Source organism: Peromyscus maniculatus, chromosome 18 (assembly GCF_049852395.1).
Source record: "Peromyscus maniculatus bairdii isolate BWxNUB_F1_BW_parent chromosome 18, HU_Pman_BW_mat_3.1, whole genome shotgun sequence".
In the NCBI taxonomy this organism is placed as follows: domain Eukaryota; kingdom Metazoa; phylum Chordata; class Mammalia; order Rodentia; family Cricetidae; genus Peromyscus; species Peromyscus maniculatus.
Window position 1 is genome coordinate 43,863,924 of NC_134869.1, and position 16,348 is coordinate 43,880,271.

At 49.3% G+C, this 16,348-nt stretch overlaps 1 protein-coding gene across 4 annotated transcripts in view; it reads left to right on the forward strand.

Annotated features, from left to right (window-relative positions):
* The first annotated feature begins 231 nt into the window (after positions 1–231).
* The window catches only part of Atp23 (ATP23 metallopeptidase and ATP synthase assembly factor homolog), a 64,065-nt gene continuing 47,948 nt past the window's right edge, over positions 232–16,348 (forward strand). For 2 of the 4 annotated variants that reach the window (XM_076554142.1, XM_076554141.1), the window contains exons 1-5: positions 233–551; positions 2,448–2,493; positions 3,326–3,407; positions 12,449–12,586; positions 14,250–14,333. In XM_076554142.1, coding sequence (XP_076410257.1) covers positions 347–551; positions 2,448–2,493; positions 3,326–3,407; positions 12,449–12,586; positions 14,250–14,333 — 555 coding nt within the window. In that variant the 5' untranslated portion in view covers positions 233–346. Of the gene's footprint in view, positions 552–2,447; positions 2,494–3,325; positions 3,408–12,448; positions 12,587–14,249; positions 14,334–16,348 lie in introns of all 4 variants that reach the window. The other 2 variants (XM_042263220.2, XM_006973322.4) reach the window with 2 other exon arrangements.

Sequence of the window (16,348 nt, forward strand, 5' to 3'; positions counted from 1 at the left end):
GCAGCAGAAAGGAACAAGGTGGCCAGCGTTGGCCGGGAGGAGAGGATATGTCCAGGGGTGGGTGGGTACCGTTAGCAGCTAAGATGCACTTACCAAGACCGACCGACCGCTCCATCAGCAGCAGCAAGAGACTAGACGGCCCTGAGGCCCCGCCCACCAGGCCCCGCCCCCGCAAACCACGCCCACCCAAGCCCCGCCCCGAGCTGCTAGCCGCGAAGCTCGCACGCTGGAGGGCCGAGGGCCCGCCGGGCGGCGGCGGCGGCGGAAGCGGCTTCCCCGGTCGGCTTCGGCTGAAGGGAACGAGCCGGAGGAGGAGGCGACGAGGCCGGCGAGGCCTGCGGGCCGCATGGCTGGAGCTCCGGGCGGTGGCGGGCCAGGCCCCGCGGCCGGGGAGCCGCTGCTGCAGCGACGCGACTCCGGACAGGGCTCGCCCGAGCCGCCGCCGCCGCCGCCGCCGCCGGAGCACGGGCAGCCCCGGCAGGGCTTCCTCTCCAGCCTCTTCACCCGGGATCAGAGTTGCCCGCTCATGCTCCTGAAGACGCTGGAGACGAGTAGGAGCGGTGACCTGGAGGCTGGGGTCAGGGGTGGCATCAGATCCGGGGCCCGAGCAAGGGCGGGGACCCCACTGCGTCCCCGGGGGGCTCCACTACAGCCCCGGGGGGGGGGCGGCGCGGGCCTTCCCGCACCACCCTAGCTTGCGATCGCACGGCTAGGCTGTGCCCTTTTGGGTCACACTCGCTAGTTTCTTATGTAAGCCACGCCGCAGCACCCGCTGTAGGGTGGCGGCGAGAAGAGCTGGAAAGCACTCCATTAATAATTAGTGCACCCTTCCCTGGGCGGGACGGGGCGGGGCAGGGTTAACCTTCATTCATTGCACTAGGGACAGTGGGGAAACTTTGGAAAAAGCCTGGGTTTATGCACCCAAGTGCGTCTCGCCGGGGGAGAGAGCTTCTAGCTTCGCGCTCTCAAAGAGGCCCGTGACTTCTAAAAGGTTTATTATCATCGCGGCGGGTCAGGCAGGCTCCCGCTGAGCGGTTTCTCACCAGTCCCCGGGAGACTGCTTTAGATCCTTGCTGCTTTGCAATCGGCATAGATTGCCTGTCTACTTCAGATTCATTTAGGAAAGTCAGAGTTAAATGTATTTGTCCCAAATAATACCGTTGCCGTTTCATAGCAGAATCGGTCAAAATTCAGAAGTCATCCTGTCAAGGATTTTATACCCCTTTTTTTTCTTCAATTTATTTTTAATTTATGTGCATGAGTGTATTGCCATGGGTGTCAGGTCCCCAGGAACTGGAGTTACAGACAGTTAGGAGCTGCCCTGTGGGTGCTGGGAATTGAACCCGGGTCCTCTGGAAGAACAGTCAGTGCTCTTAACCGCTGAGCCATCTCTCCAGTCCCTTACTCTCATTCTCCTTTAAAAAAAAATTTTTTTTTTAAAGATTTTATGTGTGCTGGGCGGTGGTGGCGCACGCCTTTAATCCCAGCACTCGAGAGGCAGAGCCAAGCAGAGCTCTGTGAGTTCGAGGCCAGCCTGGTCTACAGAGCGAGATCCAGGACAGGCACCAAAACTACACAGGGAAACCCTGTCTCGAAAAACAAAACAAAACAAACAAACAAACAAAAAACCCCAAAACCCAAACAACTACAACAACAACAAAAAACAAAACAATAAAACAAAAAAGAATATATATTTACATTTTTTCTTATGTATATGATTGTTTTGCCTGCCAGCATGTGTGTGGGCCCCCTTGCATTCCTAGTGTCCGGTACAGTGAGCCACCATGTGGGTACCGGGAACTGAACCCGGGTCCTCTGCAAGAGCAACAAGTGCTCCTAACCCCTCAGCCGTCTCTTCCCCTCCCCCACCCCTCCCCTCTCTTTTTCTTTCTCTCAGGGGTGAGGACTGAACCCACGTCCTTGCACTCGCTGGGCGAGGCTCTACCACGGGGCTCGATCCCTAACCCCCTTTCTTACGAACCATAGGCTCACATGCTCTCAGCGGCCAGCCCTCGCTGAAGAGCTGGTTGGCGTGTTCTTTGGTTGGCCTGTCCTGTTTGGAATGGGGTTCTCAGAATGGGCCATGGCGTTACCTCAGAGAACAGTGTAGGGACCACCTTCCTCAATTCTAGGTACTGAGCTGGTTTTGTCTTCCTGACTGTGGCCCCAGATGCCCCTGGCCTCCTAATGTATGCTGTAAGACAGTGTTTAGTCATTTAAACAAAACCAGCCCCTGACACTGAGATGCTTGTGGGTGCCATTTTGGTATTTGTGTTAATGTTTTACTTCACTCAAGACTTGATTTGGTATGAATTTACATGATTCATGCCCATTAATAAAAATCGGTTTTAAGATGGTGTTTGTGAGTTACTTTTGTGATGTCTGCAGTTTGGATGATTAATTGGTACGGCGTTTTCTAATGAGCGTACTCTCTGCTGTCTTTGTAGATCCGTATGTCAAACTTCTACTTGATGCCATGAAGCACTCAGGTTGGTAAGTGAACCTTTTCGGAAATGTCACTGTGTGTTCTGGAGCCCCCAGAACTAAAATCGCAGCGCTCTTATACCTGGGGCTTCTCACTTTGGGGCACAAAGCCTTCTCCGTCCACAGAGGCAGGCTGCCTGTCTTCCAGGCTGGCCTGGTGCTCTTCGACGGTCTTCTGTCCTGGCTCAGTCTCTGGCTCTGTTGTTCACTTTGAATGTCAGTAAAGGCATTATTCACAGTTTGTCTTCAAAGTCATTACCCAACTTGGCCCTTCCATCCCCCCAGCCTAGGGCATTGTGGTGAAGAAACCTTAGCTTGGATTAATTAGTAGGAGGCTTCCAGATACTAACTCAGAACGGACTAGAGGAAATGACTTGTGATATCTACTTTTTTTTTTTTTTTTTTTTTGGTTTTTCGAGACAGGGTTTCTCTGTATAGCTTTGGAGCCTGTCCTGGAACTCACTCTGTAGCCCAGGCTGGCCTCGAACTCACAGAGATCCGCCTGCCTCTGCCTCCCGAGTGCTGGGATTAAAGGCGTGCGCCGCCACCGCCCGGCTCTGATATCTACTTATCACTCTGACCCATCATATATTTTCAGTGTGGTCCCAGTCAGGTGACCAGCTCCCTGATGGAATCCTTATAGAGTGTGAAGAATGGAATCTGGGGAGATAGTCTCTTTCATTCTACAGGCGAGGAGACTGAGTTCTGACTGTATTAAATAATGGCCTGCCAGGTTCTCCGTAGGGGTTAGTGGTGGGAGGGCCATGCTGTGTGGTCCAGGGTGTCCCGGCCAGGGCCGATTCCTTCATACACGGTGCTTACACCTCTCCATGCTTTTCAGCGCTGTTGACCCAGGGAGGCACTTTTCTTGCGAGGACTGTGACGGAAATGTCAGTGGCGGATTTGATGCTTCCACGTCCCAGGTGGGTCTCTTGGCTGAATTGTTTTCTTCCCTTTACTTCCTTCCGAGACTTGCTGAACGCTTTTCACACGCTGGGCATTCTGTTTGGTGGACTCTGCGTAGGACTTAAAAAAAAAAAAAAAAAAATCAGTCTTGATCCTTACTCTCCAGGAGTGTTACTCTTCCGAAGGAGCTAAGACACGAACTCCTTAAACAGGTTTGAGGCAGGTTAGCATACGCGGTGTGATAACTTTCTGTTCCTGGGGGCTGGAGAGACGGCTCAGAGGCTAAGAGCACTGGCTGCTCTTCCAGAGGTCCTGAGTTCAATTCCCAGCACCCACATGGTGGCTCACAACCATCTGTAATGAGATCTGGTGCCCTCTTCTGGCCTGCAGTCATACATGCTGTATACATAATAAATAAATAAATCTTAAAAAAAGAAAAAAAAAAACCAAAAAACAAACTTTCTGTTCCTGGAGCAGGCAGCTGAGAAATTGAGCTTACAAGGAGGAATGAGTTATTTTGGCTCATGTCAGCCCACGGTCACTGACCCTCTCAAATATTATGAAGGACCCGTCTTAATAATCTTCTTCCCAGGGGCTCCAAAGAGAAGCTACAAACGGCACGAGTTATTTTCAGGAAAAGAATCTAAGTACACCAAGCTCTTTCGTCTGTCTATTTTATTTCTCTGGGATAAAATTCTATTTACACAGCTTCAGTTCTGCTCTCCTGCCTAGCTCCTTTCTTGCCCGGTTTCTCTCTGCATTTATCTGCTGTCCCCTCTAAGTTCTATCTTAATTCGCTCACCTTAGTTCTGTCCCATCTTGGTCTTTCATCTCCTTCTTCCCCATCTGGCTCTTCCTCATCTTCCATCTCATTCTTCTAGTTCTCCAGTCAGAATCCTTCCTCAGTCTCTGAGGTTTACAGGTATATACCCACGCAATAGCAGTGATCTAGCTAAAGCAAGGTGACCAGGCTTGAATTCTTACAGGCTCATAAAGGCAGGCCAGAGTTTTCTTCAGGCACTGACCATCAGGCTTTCTTTTACAACCCAAAAGGGGAGTGGTAAAGGAGGAGGTCAACGGTTAATATATCAGAAAAAGGGAATTTATGTGCTCAAACTACATTTCTAGAGGTGGTTAGGTAAATATCAGGAGTCTATAATGTTAGTATAAATACCACTAAGGCTATATAAGAAAGGAGGTTTGAGCTTAATTTACCTTAATTCAGGAGATTGTTTGGCCTTGGATGCTTGATGGGTATTTTAGATAAATACACTGTTAGGAGTTCTTGGAAGCCCACATAGCATACAAGAAAATCACCGTAGGAACCGGCTAATATATATACAAAAGCTAAAATATCACCAAGACTTCTTAAGTCATGGCCTGACCTTCGGAAAGGGCCTTGACCTTTCCTGGTAGTAGCTTTTGTGATAGTAGCTGAATTCCATACATTTTCCTGTGGCTTGCAGCATGGACCCCGTTGCCTCTGTGGTCTGTGTCAGTCAGTACTTCATAGTGGGGCTGTATGTGCAGTGTGCAGTGTGCAGTGTGTGTGGGCAGCAAGGTCACCACAGCCCCCCAGACCCAGTGATCTAACTGCCTTCCACTGGGCCCACTTCGTGTAGTGCCGCAGGATAACCAGTCCTTTGGGGCAGGAGAGCGTGGTTAAGAGCACTGACTGCTTTTCCATGGGACAAGGTTCAGTGCCCAAAAGAACAATCCGACTGCAACCCACAGAACCAGGGAGGCTACACAGCAGGGGGGACCCTAGGATGACTGTGGCTTAGAATAAGTTTTGGTTTTACTCAATCACTGGGCAAGCCTCAGTGAAACATTTCACGATTAGGGTAAGAATTTGTACTGTATCAAGCTGATTTTAGAAAAAAATAATTAAAAACAAAAGAAGAAAAGGGGATAGTATAATGACAGGATAAAAGGGTGGATTGTTGAACTTACTTTTAAACAGCAGTGACTTGTTTGAAATGTTTTACATTGCTGTAGATTTTAGTTTATTGATACAAATTTGAAGTAAATTTTGTTATACTGTATATATATTTCTGCTCTTGTTTGAGGTAGTATGTTTATGTAACTCATTTAGATCGTAATGGATAATTAAAAAATACAGATTAATTAAAAAAAAAAAGATTCAGTGCCCAGCACTCACATGGCTGCTCACAACCATCAGTAACTCCAGTCCCAGGGGATCCAGCACCCTCTTCTGAACCCTGCAGGCAGGCATGTGGTTCACAGACATACTCGCAGACAAAACACACATAGATATTTAAAAAACAATGACAAGGGAGCCAATCCTTTAATTCCTGGGCCTGTGGAGGATGGTCAAGGTCCAACCTCTGGCAGGTGGTTGGTAACCACCATAGGACAGTGACGGTTGATTGAAGGCTACTAACACACTCAGCTGGAAGGCCCAGAGCCCCTGCAAAGGCAAAGACAGACGCTGTTAACCGAGAGGCTAGGAAACCACAGGCGCCAGGAACAGCATGGTGTGAGGTGTAGCTGGAGGGCGGGGACACGGAAACCAATGTGAGCTCTGTGGTGGGCAGCTGGGAATGCTGAGGTGAGAACCGATACCACATGAGGTAAGGTTGGAACGGAAGGAGGGCGGGAGGGAGAGTTCCCATGTTCTAGATAACATGTATCTATCTCGTAGAATGGCGATGGGAACTAAGTTAGCTTGAGAAATAAATGAGCAATTTTATTATTCATTTGACGTCACTGGAGGGTTTTCACAGAATCTTGGTGGTAGCAGGTGGTTCGTGTGACATGGTGAAGGTCATTGACGGTATTGCACGTAGCTTTTCCAATTTGAATATATAATCTATGTTTAAGTCCACCTAAGTGCTTTTCTGATGGAGAATTTCTCGTGTATTTGGTTATTCATAACTGTCTACAAAACTATGGGTTTAGAGTAAGACTCCAGTCGGAATCCCAGTTCTTCTGCTTATTAGCTGTGGGCTTGGGAATGATTTTTCATACTCTTTTTTTCTTCCTTTTTGTTTTTGTTTTTTTGAGACAGGGTTTCTCTGTAGCTTTGGAGTCTGTCCTGGAACTCGCTCTGTAGCCCAGGCTGGCCTCGAACTCACAGAGATCCACCTGCCTCTGCCTCCCGAGTGCTGGGATTACAGGCGTGCGCCACCACCGCCTGGCAATTTTTCGTACTCTTAGTTTCCTCGGCGGTGAATTGGTGATCACGTTACTGACAGCTCTCGGTAAGTCTGCCCACTCCTCTGTGGTGGTCTAGTAGATGAGTGTTTTGGGAGCTGGGGCTGTCCCTCAGCTGGTAGAGGCCTTGCCCAACGTACACGGACCCCTGAGCTCATCCCTAACAACGCATCATCCACGCTCGGTGGCACACACCTGTAATTCTAGCACTCAGGAGGTGGAGGCAGAGGATCAGATGTTCAAGGCCATCCTCAGCTACATAGAGAGTGAGGCTGGTTGGACTAGAGATTCTGTCTCAGGAAAAAAGTAATCGAGTGAACGTTTTAAAGTCTCAGCTCTCGGCAGTGTTAAAACACAGCCGTACTCTACTCCATTCTGTCTTAAATTGGAGTCTTTATTGTGAAGTCCTTCATTGATCCAGGCAATCAGAAAACCATGGGTATACTTTCAACAACAAGGGAAGCCTCTGGTTAACTGATGCCGAGATCTGAGGAGCAGAATGTTCCCCGGACTTGAGACACCTGTGTGGTCCTCTTGAGTGACATCCCTTATCCTCCTGACTGGGCATCATTCCCGCTTTTCTGAGTTTTCCCACCCACGTGTGCAGTCCAGGATTGCATTGTCTGGACGCCTGCTTTCCTGCTTCGCACTTGGAGTGGTGTGGAATGTGTTGTGGACTGGGCATGTGGGCGTACGTCCTCTGTGGTTCTGTGAGATGTGAAATCCTCCAGTACGCAGTCCCCTGTAAGTCAGTTTTTCCAGCCTACCGTGTGTCCTCTCCGGTTTACTTAACTTCACTGTTGTATACTATTCCACTGTGTGTTCGCATCAAGGTCCACCTTTCTAATAGTGTGTCCAGCCTTGTAATTGTGCGCGGTACTGCCGTTAAATATTCTCAACCCTCTCTCCTGGTGACGGTTACAAGCTCCCCCAAGATCCAGGTCTCTGAGCAGAATCACGGGCGTGGAGCGTGGAGCATGCAGAATGCCGGCTGATGACGCTGTGGCGCAGTTTCACGTACATTCTTCCGCTGCTCCTTTGCTGATGTCCTCTTCCAGCCCTTAAATGTTGACGTGCTCAGTCCTTTTTCCTCCTCTGTTCTGTGAGGTCCTGTCCCTCTGTTCTGTGAGGTCCTGTCCCTCTGTGTTCTGTGAGGTCCTGTCCCTCTGTGTTCTGTGGGGTCCTGTCCCTCTGTTCTGTGAGGTCCTGTCCCTCTGTGTTCTGTGAGGTCCTGTCCCTCTGTGTTCTGTGAGGTCCTGTCCCTCTGTTCTGTGAGGTCCTGTCCCTCTGTTCTGTGGGGTCCTGTCCCTCTGTGTTCTGAGGTCCTGTCCCTCTGTGTTCTGTGAGGTCCTGTCCCTCTGTTCTGTGAGGTCCTGTCCCTCTGTGTTCTGTGAGGTCCTGTCCCTCTGTGTTCTGTGAGGTCCTGTCCCTCTGTGTTCTGTGAGGTCCTGTCCCTCTGTTCTGTGAGGTCCTGTCCCTCTGTTCTGTGAGGTCCTGTCCCTCTGTTCTGTGAGGTCCTGTCCCTCTGTTCTGTGAGGTCCTGTCCCTCTGTTCTGTGAGGTCCTGTCCCTCTGTGTTCTGTGAGGTCCTGTCCCTCTGTTCTGTGAGGTCCTGTCCCTCTGTGTTCTGTGAGGTCCTGTCCCTCTGTGTTCTGTGAAGGGTTTTGTCTCTCTATGTTCTGAGGGGTCCTGTCTCTCTGTGTTCTGAGGGGTCCTGTCTCTCTGTGTTCTGAGGGGGTCTTGTCTCTCTGTGTTCTGAGGGGTCTTGTCCCTCTGTGTTCTGTGGGGTCCTGTCCCTCTGTGTTCTGTGAGGGGTCTTGTCCCTCTGTGTTCTGAGGAGGGGTTTTGTCTCTCTGTGTTCTGTGAGGTCCTGTCCCTCTGTTCTGTGAGGTTCCTGTCCCTCTGTTCTGTGAGGTCCTGTCCCTCTGTTCTGTGAGGTCCTGTCCCTCTGTGTTCTGTGAGGTCCTGTCCCTCTGTGTTCTGTGAGGTCCTGTCCCTCTGTGTTCTGTGAGGTCCTGTCCCTCTGTTCTGTGGGGTCCTGTCCCTCTGTGTTCTGTGAGGTCCTGTCCCTCTGTGTTCTGTGAGGTCCTGTCTCTCTGTTCTGTGAGGTCCTGTCCCTCTGTGTTCTGTGAGGTCCTGTCCCTCTGTTCTGTGAGGGGTCTTGTCTCTGTGTTCTGTGAGGTCCTGTTCCTCTTTGTTCTGTGAGGTCCTGTCCCTCTGTTCTGTGGGGTCCTGTCCCTCTGTGTTCTGTGGGGTCTTGTCCCTCTGTGTTCTGTGAGGTCCTGTCCCTCTGTTCTGTGAGGGGTCTTGTCTCTGTGTTCTGTGAGGTCCTGTTCCTCTTTGTTCTGAGGGGTCTTGTCCTCTGTGTTCTGTGGGGTCTTGTCTCTCTGTGTTCTGTGAGGTCCTGTCCCTCTGTGTTCTGTGAGGTCCTGTCCCTCTGTTCTGTGGGGTCCTGTCCCTCTGTGTTCTGTGAGGTCCTGTCCCTCTGTTCTGTGAGGTCCTGTCCCTCTGTGTTCTGAGGTCCTGTTCCTCTGTGTTCTGAGGTCCTGTCCCTCTGTGTTCTGAGGAGGAGTTTTGTCTCTCTGTGTTCTGAGGAGGGGTCTTGTCTCTCTGTGTTCTGAGGGGGTCTTGTTCCTCTTTAGGTCAGACTTCCGATCTGAATGCTCATCTGTGTATTCAATGCTCACTTATCACTTTTACTTGGATTGTCTTCAAGACAGGTTAGACTCAATATGTCCAAGTTCAGATTCCTGATTTTTACCACCCCTGTCTTCACCCAATCTGAGTTTTTAGTTTTTCTTCCCCTTTCCTTCTTTTTTTCTTTGAGTTTTTTTTTTTTTTTTTTTTGAGACAGGGTCTGATGTAGCCCAGGCTGGTCCCCTGACCCCCTGTCTTCACCTCCCATGTTCTGGCATCACAGGCATGTACCATTATGCTCAGCTTGGTTTTACACATATCAGTAGATGTTTCTACCATTTAAGCCAGAAACTGATAGATACGTCTGGTTCCTTCCTTGTAAGACGAATTAATAAAACGGTCTTATTAATAAAAAACCTAGAGCCAGATATTGGGGTGGAAACTGAAAGATTAGAGGAATAATATAAACCACAGCCAACTTTACCTCACCGACCCCTCAGCCTCCAGAGAGAGCTACTTCCTGTTTACTCACACCTGTATACCCTTCTGTGCCTGCCATCTTACTCCCTCTTTCCGCACAGCTCTATCACTTCCTGTCTGTCTGTACAGACCTCCAGACCTCTATGGTTAAATAGTGCTGGGATTAAAGGTGTGTGCCACCACGTCTGACTCTGTTCCCAGTGTGGCCTTGAACTCAGGGAGATCTGGATGAATGTCTCCTGAATGCTAGGATTAAAGGCCTGTGCTATCGCTGCCTGACCTCCATGTTTACTATAGTGGCTGGCTTTTTCCTCTGATCCCCAGATAAGCTTTTTTGGGGTGCACCAGTAAAATACCCAGATTTTGTTCGGGTTACCTCCTAAATTACCTTCTGGCTCCCCCCATTCTTGCTTAAACACCTCACCTCTGCCTCTCGCCTACAGTACCACGGTGGCCGCCATCTGGTTTCTCTGAACTCAGCTTCGGTCATCCCCCACTTACTCTTCCCGGCTGTTGTAGTGTTAAGGGTAAACAAAGGCATGCCCCTGTTTCAGCACTCCCTTTGGAGGCTTCCCCCTGCTGCCAGAAAGCAGGCCAGGTCTGTGAGCCTTGGCCTCAGCCCGCGTCACCAGCCCGCGGCCCCCTCTGCTGCTGGATTCCGGTCCTGCATTCGGCTTCTCGTACGTTCTGTCTTCAGCCACCCCCCCCACACACGTTACCCCCCTTTCCTTTCTTCTGTTTACATTTTTAACCCCCACTCATTCAGTAGGTCAGGTCTGCGTTAATTTTCAAAATAAATTTTTATTTTTTTATTTAAACAATTTCTTTTAGTTTTTTTGAGATGAGAATCTAATTTTATGATTTCCCCGTTCCCTTTCCTCCTTCCCAAATCTCATGTCCCCGCTGCCCCCGCTCTCTTTCTAATGTCAGTTTTCATTTCTCTCTTCTCTGCACGGCTGTTTTGACTGTACGTGTGTCTGTACCCCACGTGTGTGACTCGTGTCCACGGAGGCCAGAAGAGGGCGTCGGATCTCTTAGAACCCGAGTGATAGACGGTTGTGAGCCGCCACGTGGGCGCTGGCAATGAAACTTGGGTCCTGTGGACGAACAGCCAGTGCTCTTAACCGCTGGGCCACCTTTCCAGCCTGTTCGCTTATTTAGTTTTTTGAGACAGACTCTCCAGCTCAGGCTGGCCTGCAGTCGAGGATGACTGTGAACGTCTGATCCTCCTGTGCCTGTCTCCCCAGTGGTGGGAAGACGTGAGCACCTGCCATGCTGGCTCGTTCCATGCTGGGGATAGAACCGGGGCATGCTAGACAAGCCTCACCAACTGAGCCACATCCCCAGCGCCATAGGTCTAAGAGAAGCCTGTTCCAGCTCTCCAGATCGGGCCTGGCCTTCTCATGGTATTTGCTCAAGACCGTCACTGTGTAGTCAGTCATTTTGGTAAATATTTCTTAATTTCTGTCTCCATTAGTAGATTCTAGGTCACTTATTAGATTTTTATTTATTTATTTATTTATTTTTGGTTTTTCGAGACAGGGTTTCTCTGTGTAGCTTTGCGCCTTTCCTGGAACTCACTTGGTAGCCCAGGCTGGCCTCGAACTCACAGAGATCCGCCTGGCTCTGCCTCCCGAGTGCTGGGATTAAAGGCGTGCGCCACTACCGCCCGGCTAGATTTTTTTTTTTCAAGATTTTATTTATCGTGTACACAGTGTTCTGTCCGCATATATCCCTGCAGGCCAGAAGAGGGCACCAGATCTCATTAGGTGGTTGTGAGCCACCATGTGGTTGCTGGGATTGAACTCAGGACCTCTGCAAGAGCAGCCGGTGCTCTTAACCTCTGAGCCATCTCTCCAGCTCCCCCTTATTAGATCTTAATGACTGTCTGTTGAGTAAGTTACTGTTGGATGGATGTACATAAATATCTGGTAGCTACTGAGTGTCGGGTGCGTGGTAAATGCAGCTGCCATGTCTGGGACTCTTATGTCTTTCTTATCTCACGGGGTCCTGCTCAGCAGACCACTGACCTCTTGGTCTCCCTTCTGACAGTCTTCTGAGGGTGTTTCCGGGAATTTTTCCTCATTCCAGCCGGATGGGAGCGCTGTCAGCCATTCTTCACTCACTGCCGGCTCTGAAACTGGCCAAGAAGTACTTCCCGTGTGTTCTCTGCTCATAATCATCCCCTTTTCATAGTGGAGGGAACGGAGGCATGGAGAGGCTAAGAAACTTGCTCAGGGATCTGGAGCCATGGCCCAGAACACTTAGCGCTCTTTCGGAGGACCAGAGTTCACATCTCAGCACCCTTGTCGGGTGGTTCAGGGTCACCGGTAACCTCAGCTCTAGGGGTGTGAGGTCGTCCTCTGGTCTCCGTGGCTCCCCATACACATGTCTGTATTACTCCCTAACAAAACTGGGAAAAAAAAATGTGCAGAAATTTTCCCAGCTTGCTAGGCTGGCAGGGCCTGGAGCTGTGCTTTTTGTTTGTCTGTTTCTTCTCCAAGCCCATTCTTAGAACCGCAGAGCTGCGGCATCCGGTCGAGACGGACTGGTATGGCCAGCCCAGGGGGTGCAGTATGTGAACATGACCTAGAGAGAAGAGGAGGGGTTAGTTAGTCACCGGAAGTGCACTTGAGGGCTTGTGAGGGAGAAGCAGGAGTCGAGGCTTCCGGCAGGTGGCCCGGGAGAGGGAAAGTCTGGCCTGCGGAACGGGCCGGCGTGCGGAGCCAGCGAGCCAAGACTTTTCCTGTTTTCCTGTCTCCCAGATCGTTTTGTGCCAGAATAATATCCGAAACGAGGCCCACATGAGCAGGGTCGTCACCCACGAGCTCATTCACGCCTTCGATCATTGTCGGGCCCACGTCCACTGGTTTACCAACGTCAGACATTTGGCCTGCTCCGAGGTGAGTTTCATCGCAGAAGATCTCTATTTTCCCCAGACACGGAACTGTTTATTCAGATGCAGCTGTTTAAACACATTCCTTTTCTTGCTGTTGTAACTTGAACAGTCTCTTTGTAGAATTGCTATAAATGTTATCTTCAAGACCTAATAATAGTATCAGCTGATTTAAATCATAATAAACTGCTTTCCTTGGGGTACACCGAGGGCTAAATGTCATGCTGGTATAGATTTAAAACAATTATTAATTTTTATTGTTCTGGGATTTGAACCCAGGGCCTCTTGCATGCTAGTCAAACCCTGTTAACTGACTACATCCCCAGCCTTGGATTTGCTTTTGCAGTGCTGGGGCGGAGCCCAGAGCGCAGTGCATGCTGGGTAAGCAATCCCCCACTGCGTTCAGTGCCCAGCCCTTCCGGATTCTTACTTAACCTTTACAGCAGTCCATTGAGGAAGATAATTATGATCCTTGTCTGCTAGATATGCAAGGTGAAACCCTTGTTTGGATTCTAGAGTTAGTGGCAGAGTCGGGGTTACCAGGGTTCCTAACTAGCTTGTTGTGTCTCAGAGGCAAAGTCATTGTTTGCCCTGGAGTAAAAAAAACATTTAGCCTCGATATGTAGAACTGAATGGTATTGTAAAATAAAATAAAAGGGAAAAAAAAAGATACAAAAAAAATTAGCCTCAAAAGTGCAATGGAAAAAGATACTTAGCATTAATGACTTTGGGTTGCTCCATTTGCTCCTAGCAAGGCATGGATTTCATACTTGAATTTCAGTATTTGAAGAGTAGTGATGTACTAATGTAATGAGAAATTAAGGAATTAACAATCCTCAAGCATATACTTTATGACGCAGACTGTTTTCTCCTTCCCTTGAAATAAAGGATGTGCCCTCCTGCATCCAACTAAAACTCATTATTTGGAGAGTAGATGAGACCCGAGTTTCTGAGTGAGCCTGTCTCTGGTGTTAGGAGTCTAATGCCTGTTAGCTGACGTGCTCAGTGCCTTGAGCTCCACAGTCCCATGCAGCCATGTCATTGCAGAGGTAACAAGAATCGGACCGTCCTCTTGGCAGTGAATTACCAACGTGTGGCTGAAGGCCGTGCCATGTAGGGGGTAGTCCTGAAAATATGTGCTAACTTCAGGAGGATGCTCTCCATTCTTTGTGTTTTACATCCTGTAACATCTCATACACAGTCAGGGGCCCTGAGGAGACGCTTGACAGACCTTGACAGAGTAGGGGAGTGTCTAAGATTTGGGCTTTGGCCAGGGTCACATGCTAGTTTTAGGCACCTCCTTTGGAAAAATGTTCCCTTGAAGTCCCTTTGGTAATTTCTAAAGTGTTTGTATCTTCTAGAGATCATGAGCTTTAACTGTGAGGCCCAACTCTCCGACTCTGTTTCAGAAGAGATTATGTCCGTGAGGCTGCAGATAATGTTGAGAATTGCCTTTGGTGGGCGACCCCCTGCCACGGTGCCCCTGGATTGTGTAGCGTGTTCTGATCTTGCTAACAGATGCTTCAAGAATGATTTAGAAGAAAGTTTCAGACGCACTGGAGTCGCAGAAATGCGTGCCGATGTTCTGTTCTCTCCCAGTTTTAAACGTTGGCTGGCTGTGGATAGAGAGAGAGCCCTTACCTCCCCCTTGCCCTCTGTGTTTGTGACAGATTCGAGCTGCCAGCCTGAGTGGAGACTGTTCGCTTGTGAACGAAATCTTCAGGTTGCATTTTGGATTAAAACAACACCATCAGGTAACACACCCCCATGGAATCACTGGCCCTCACCAGTGTCCTGAGTGGAAGTGGTGAGGAAAGAAAGGAAATATGCGGGGCTGGAGAGATGGCTCAGAGGTTAAGAGCACTGGCTGCTCTTCCACAGGACCCAGGTTCAATTCCCAGCACCCACATGGCAGCTCACAACTGTCTGTAACTCCAGTTCCAGGGCTTCTGACACCCTCCCACAGACATACATGGAAGCGAAGCACCAATGAACATAAAAAGAAAGGAAATACACTTAATATCAAGAACTACTTACACAAAGAGAACACAAACTACCTTATTGTTTAAGTTGATGGAAATTAGTTCTGTTTCATAATCATGGGTCAACCATGTGACTGTCTGAGGAGAGAGCTATGATCTTGCTTTGGGGTATTTAAAAAAAGAAAAAGCCTTTTTTGTTTTATCTGCATGTACGTGCGTGCGTGCGTGCGTGCGTGCGTGCGTGCGTGCGTGTGTGTGTGTGTAGAGTGAGTGTGTGTGTGTGTGTGTGTGTGTGTGTGTGCATGGTGCCTGTGGAGGTCGGAAGAAAGCATCTGGTCTTCTAGAAAGTGGAGTTACAATGGCTGTGAGCTGCCATGTGAGTACTGGGAACCAACCCGGGTCCTCTGCAAGAATAGCAGGTATCCTTAACTGCTGAGCCGTCTCTCCATCTCCATCTCCATCTCCGGGATACTTCTAAATGGGGATAGGAAGAGGATATAAGTGAAGTTGTAGCCTGCCTCCCTTATATCCTAATAGTGCTACGGTCACATGTATATATACATATATAATTGACCCTTGTAGACTTGACACACAATACTTTAAGACATAATCTGTCCTTTTTTTTTGTTTCATTCCCAAGAGTTCAGATTAATAAATATTACAAAAAAGTCAATCTTCAAAATACTTTAAAAGTTTAGTCTTTGGGCAGGCGGTGGTGGCCGCACACCTTTAGTCCCAGCACTTAGGAGGCAGAGGCAGGTAGATCTCTGAGTTCAAGGCCAGCCTGGTCTACAGAACAAGTTCCAGGACAGCCAGGGCTACACAGAGAAACCCTGTCTTGAAGAAACAAAAACAAAACCAAGAGTTCAGCCTCTGTAAAATCCAAAAATCTTTTAAAATCCAAAATTTCTTTGAAAAATTCAATCTCTCAACTATGGGCTCCAATAAAAAAAAAAAAAAATAAGCTAAATACTTTCTTACCTGAAGAAGGAAGAACCAGGGCACAGTCACAGTCTGAACAAAGCAAAACCACACTCCAGCAGTATAGAGAGCTCATGTCCAGTGTCTGGGATTCAGTTACAATCTTCTGGGCTCCTCCAAGGGGCCGGGGTCCCTTGTCCGGCTCTGCCCTCTGCAGCACACACAGCTGGTCCTCTAGGCTTGTATGGGGTCCACTCCACTGCTGTTGCTGTTCTTAGCACTCATCCCATGGTGCTGCCATCTCCAAAACACTGGGGTCCGCGGCTGCAACTGGGCTGCCCTTTCACCAATGGCCTCCTTTCTGTTGTCTTCATGGTGCAAGGCCTCAACTTTCCTCCATGAACCCCTCAATCCTGGGGCTTCCACTGCTACCAGCTGCACCTTCTAGCGGACTCTCCTGGCCTCTCACAGTACCCAGACTCTGCTGCTCTCTGTGACCCCTTCATGCCCTCAAAACCACTACCACCGGGATGACGCTTACACTACCAAGTTTGGCTGCCAGTCCAAGGTACAACCTTGGCCGCCACTGAACACAGCTTGCATGTGTTAGCGCTGAACAAACGCTTCCCAGAAGGTAGCACTTCAATGACGCTGGTCCCTTCTTAATCACGGCTGACTCCTCAGCCCCTGCTGAGCAGACATCACAGAGTCTTCACAGAAACGGCCGAGTAGAAACTTCACAAGCGGGGCCTCTATCATCTGCGTTCCTTCACCACCCTTCTGAACTCTTAGAGAACAGCTCACTTATGCTCTCAGCACCCAGTGGTTCTTCCAGCCCAAAGTTCCAAAGTCCTTCCACAATCCTC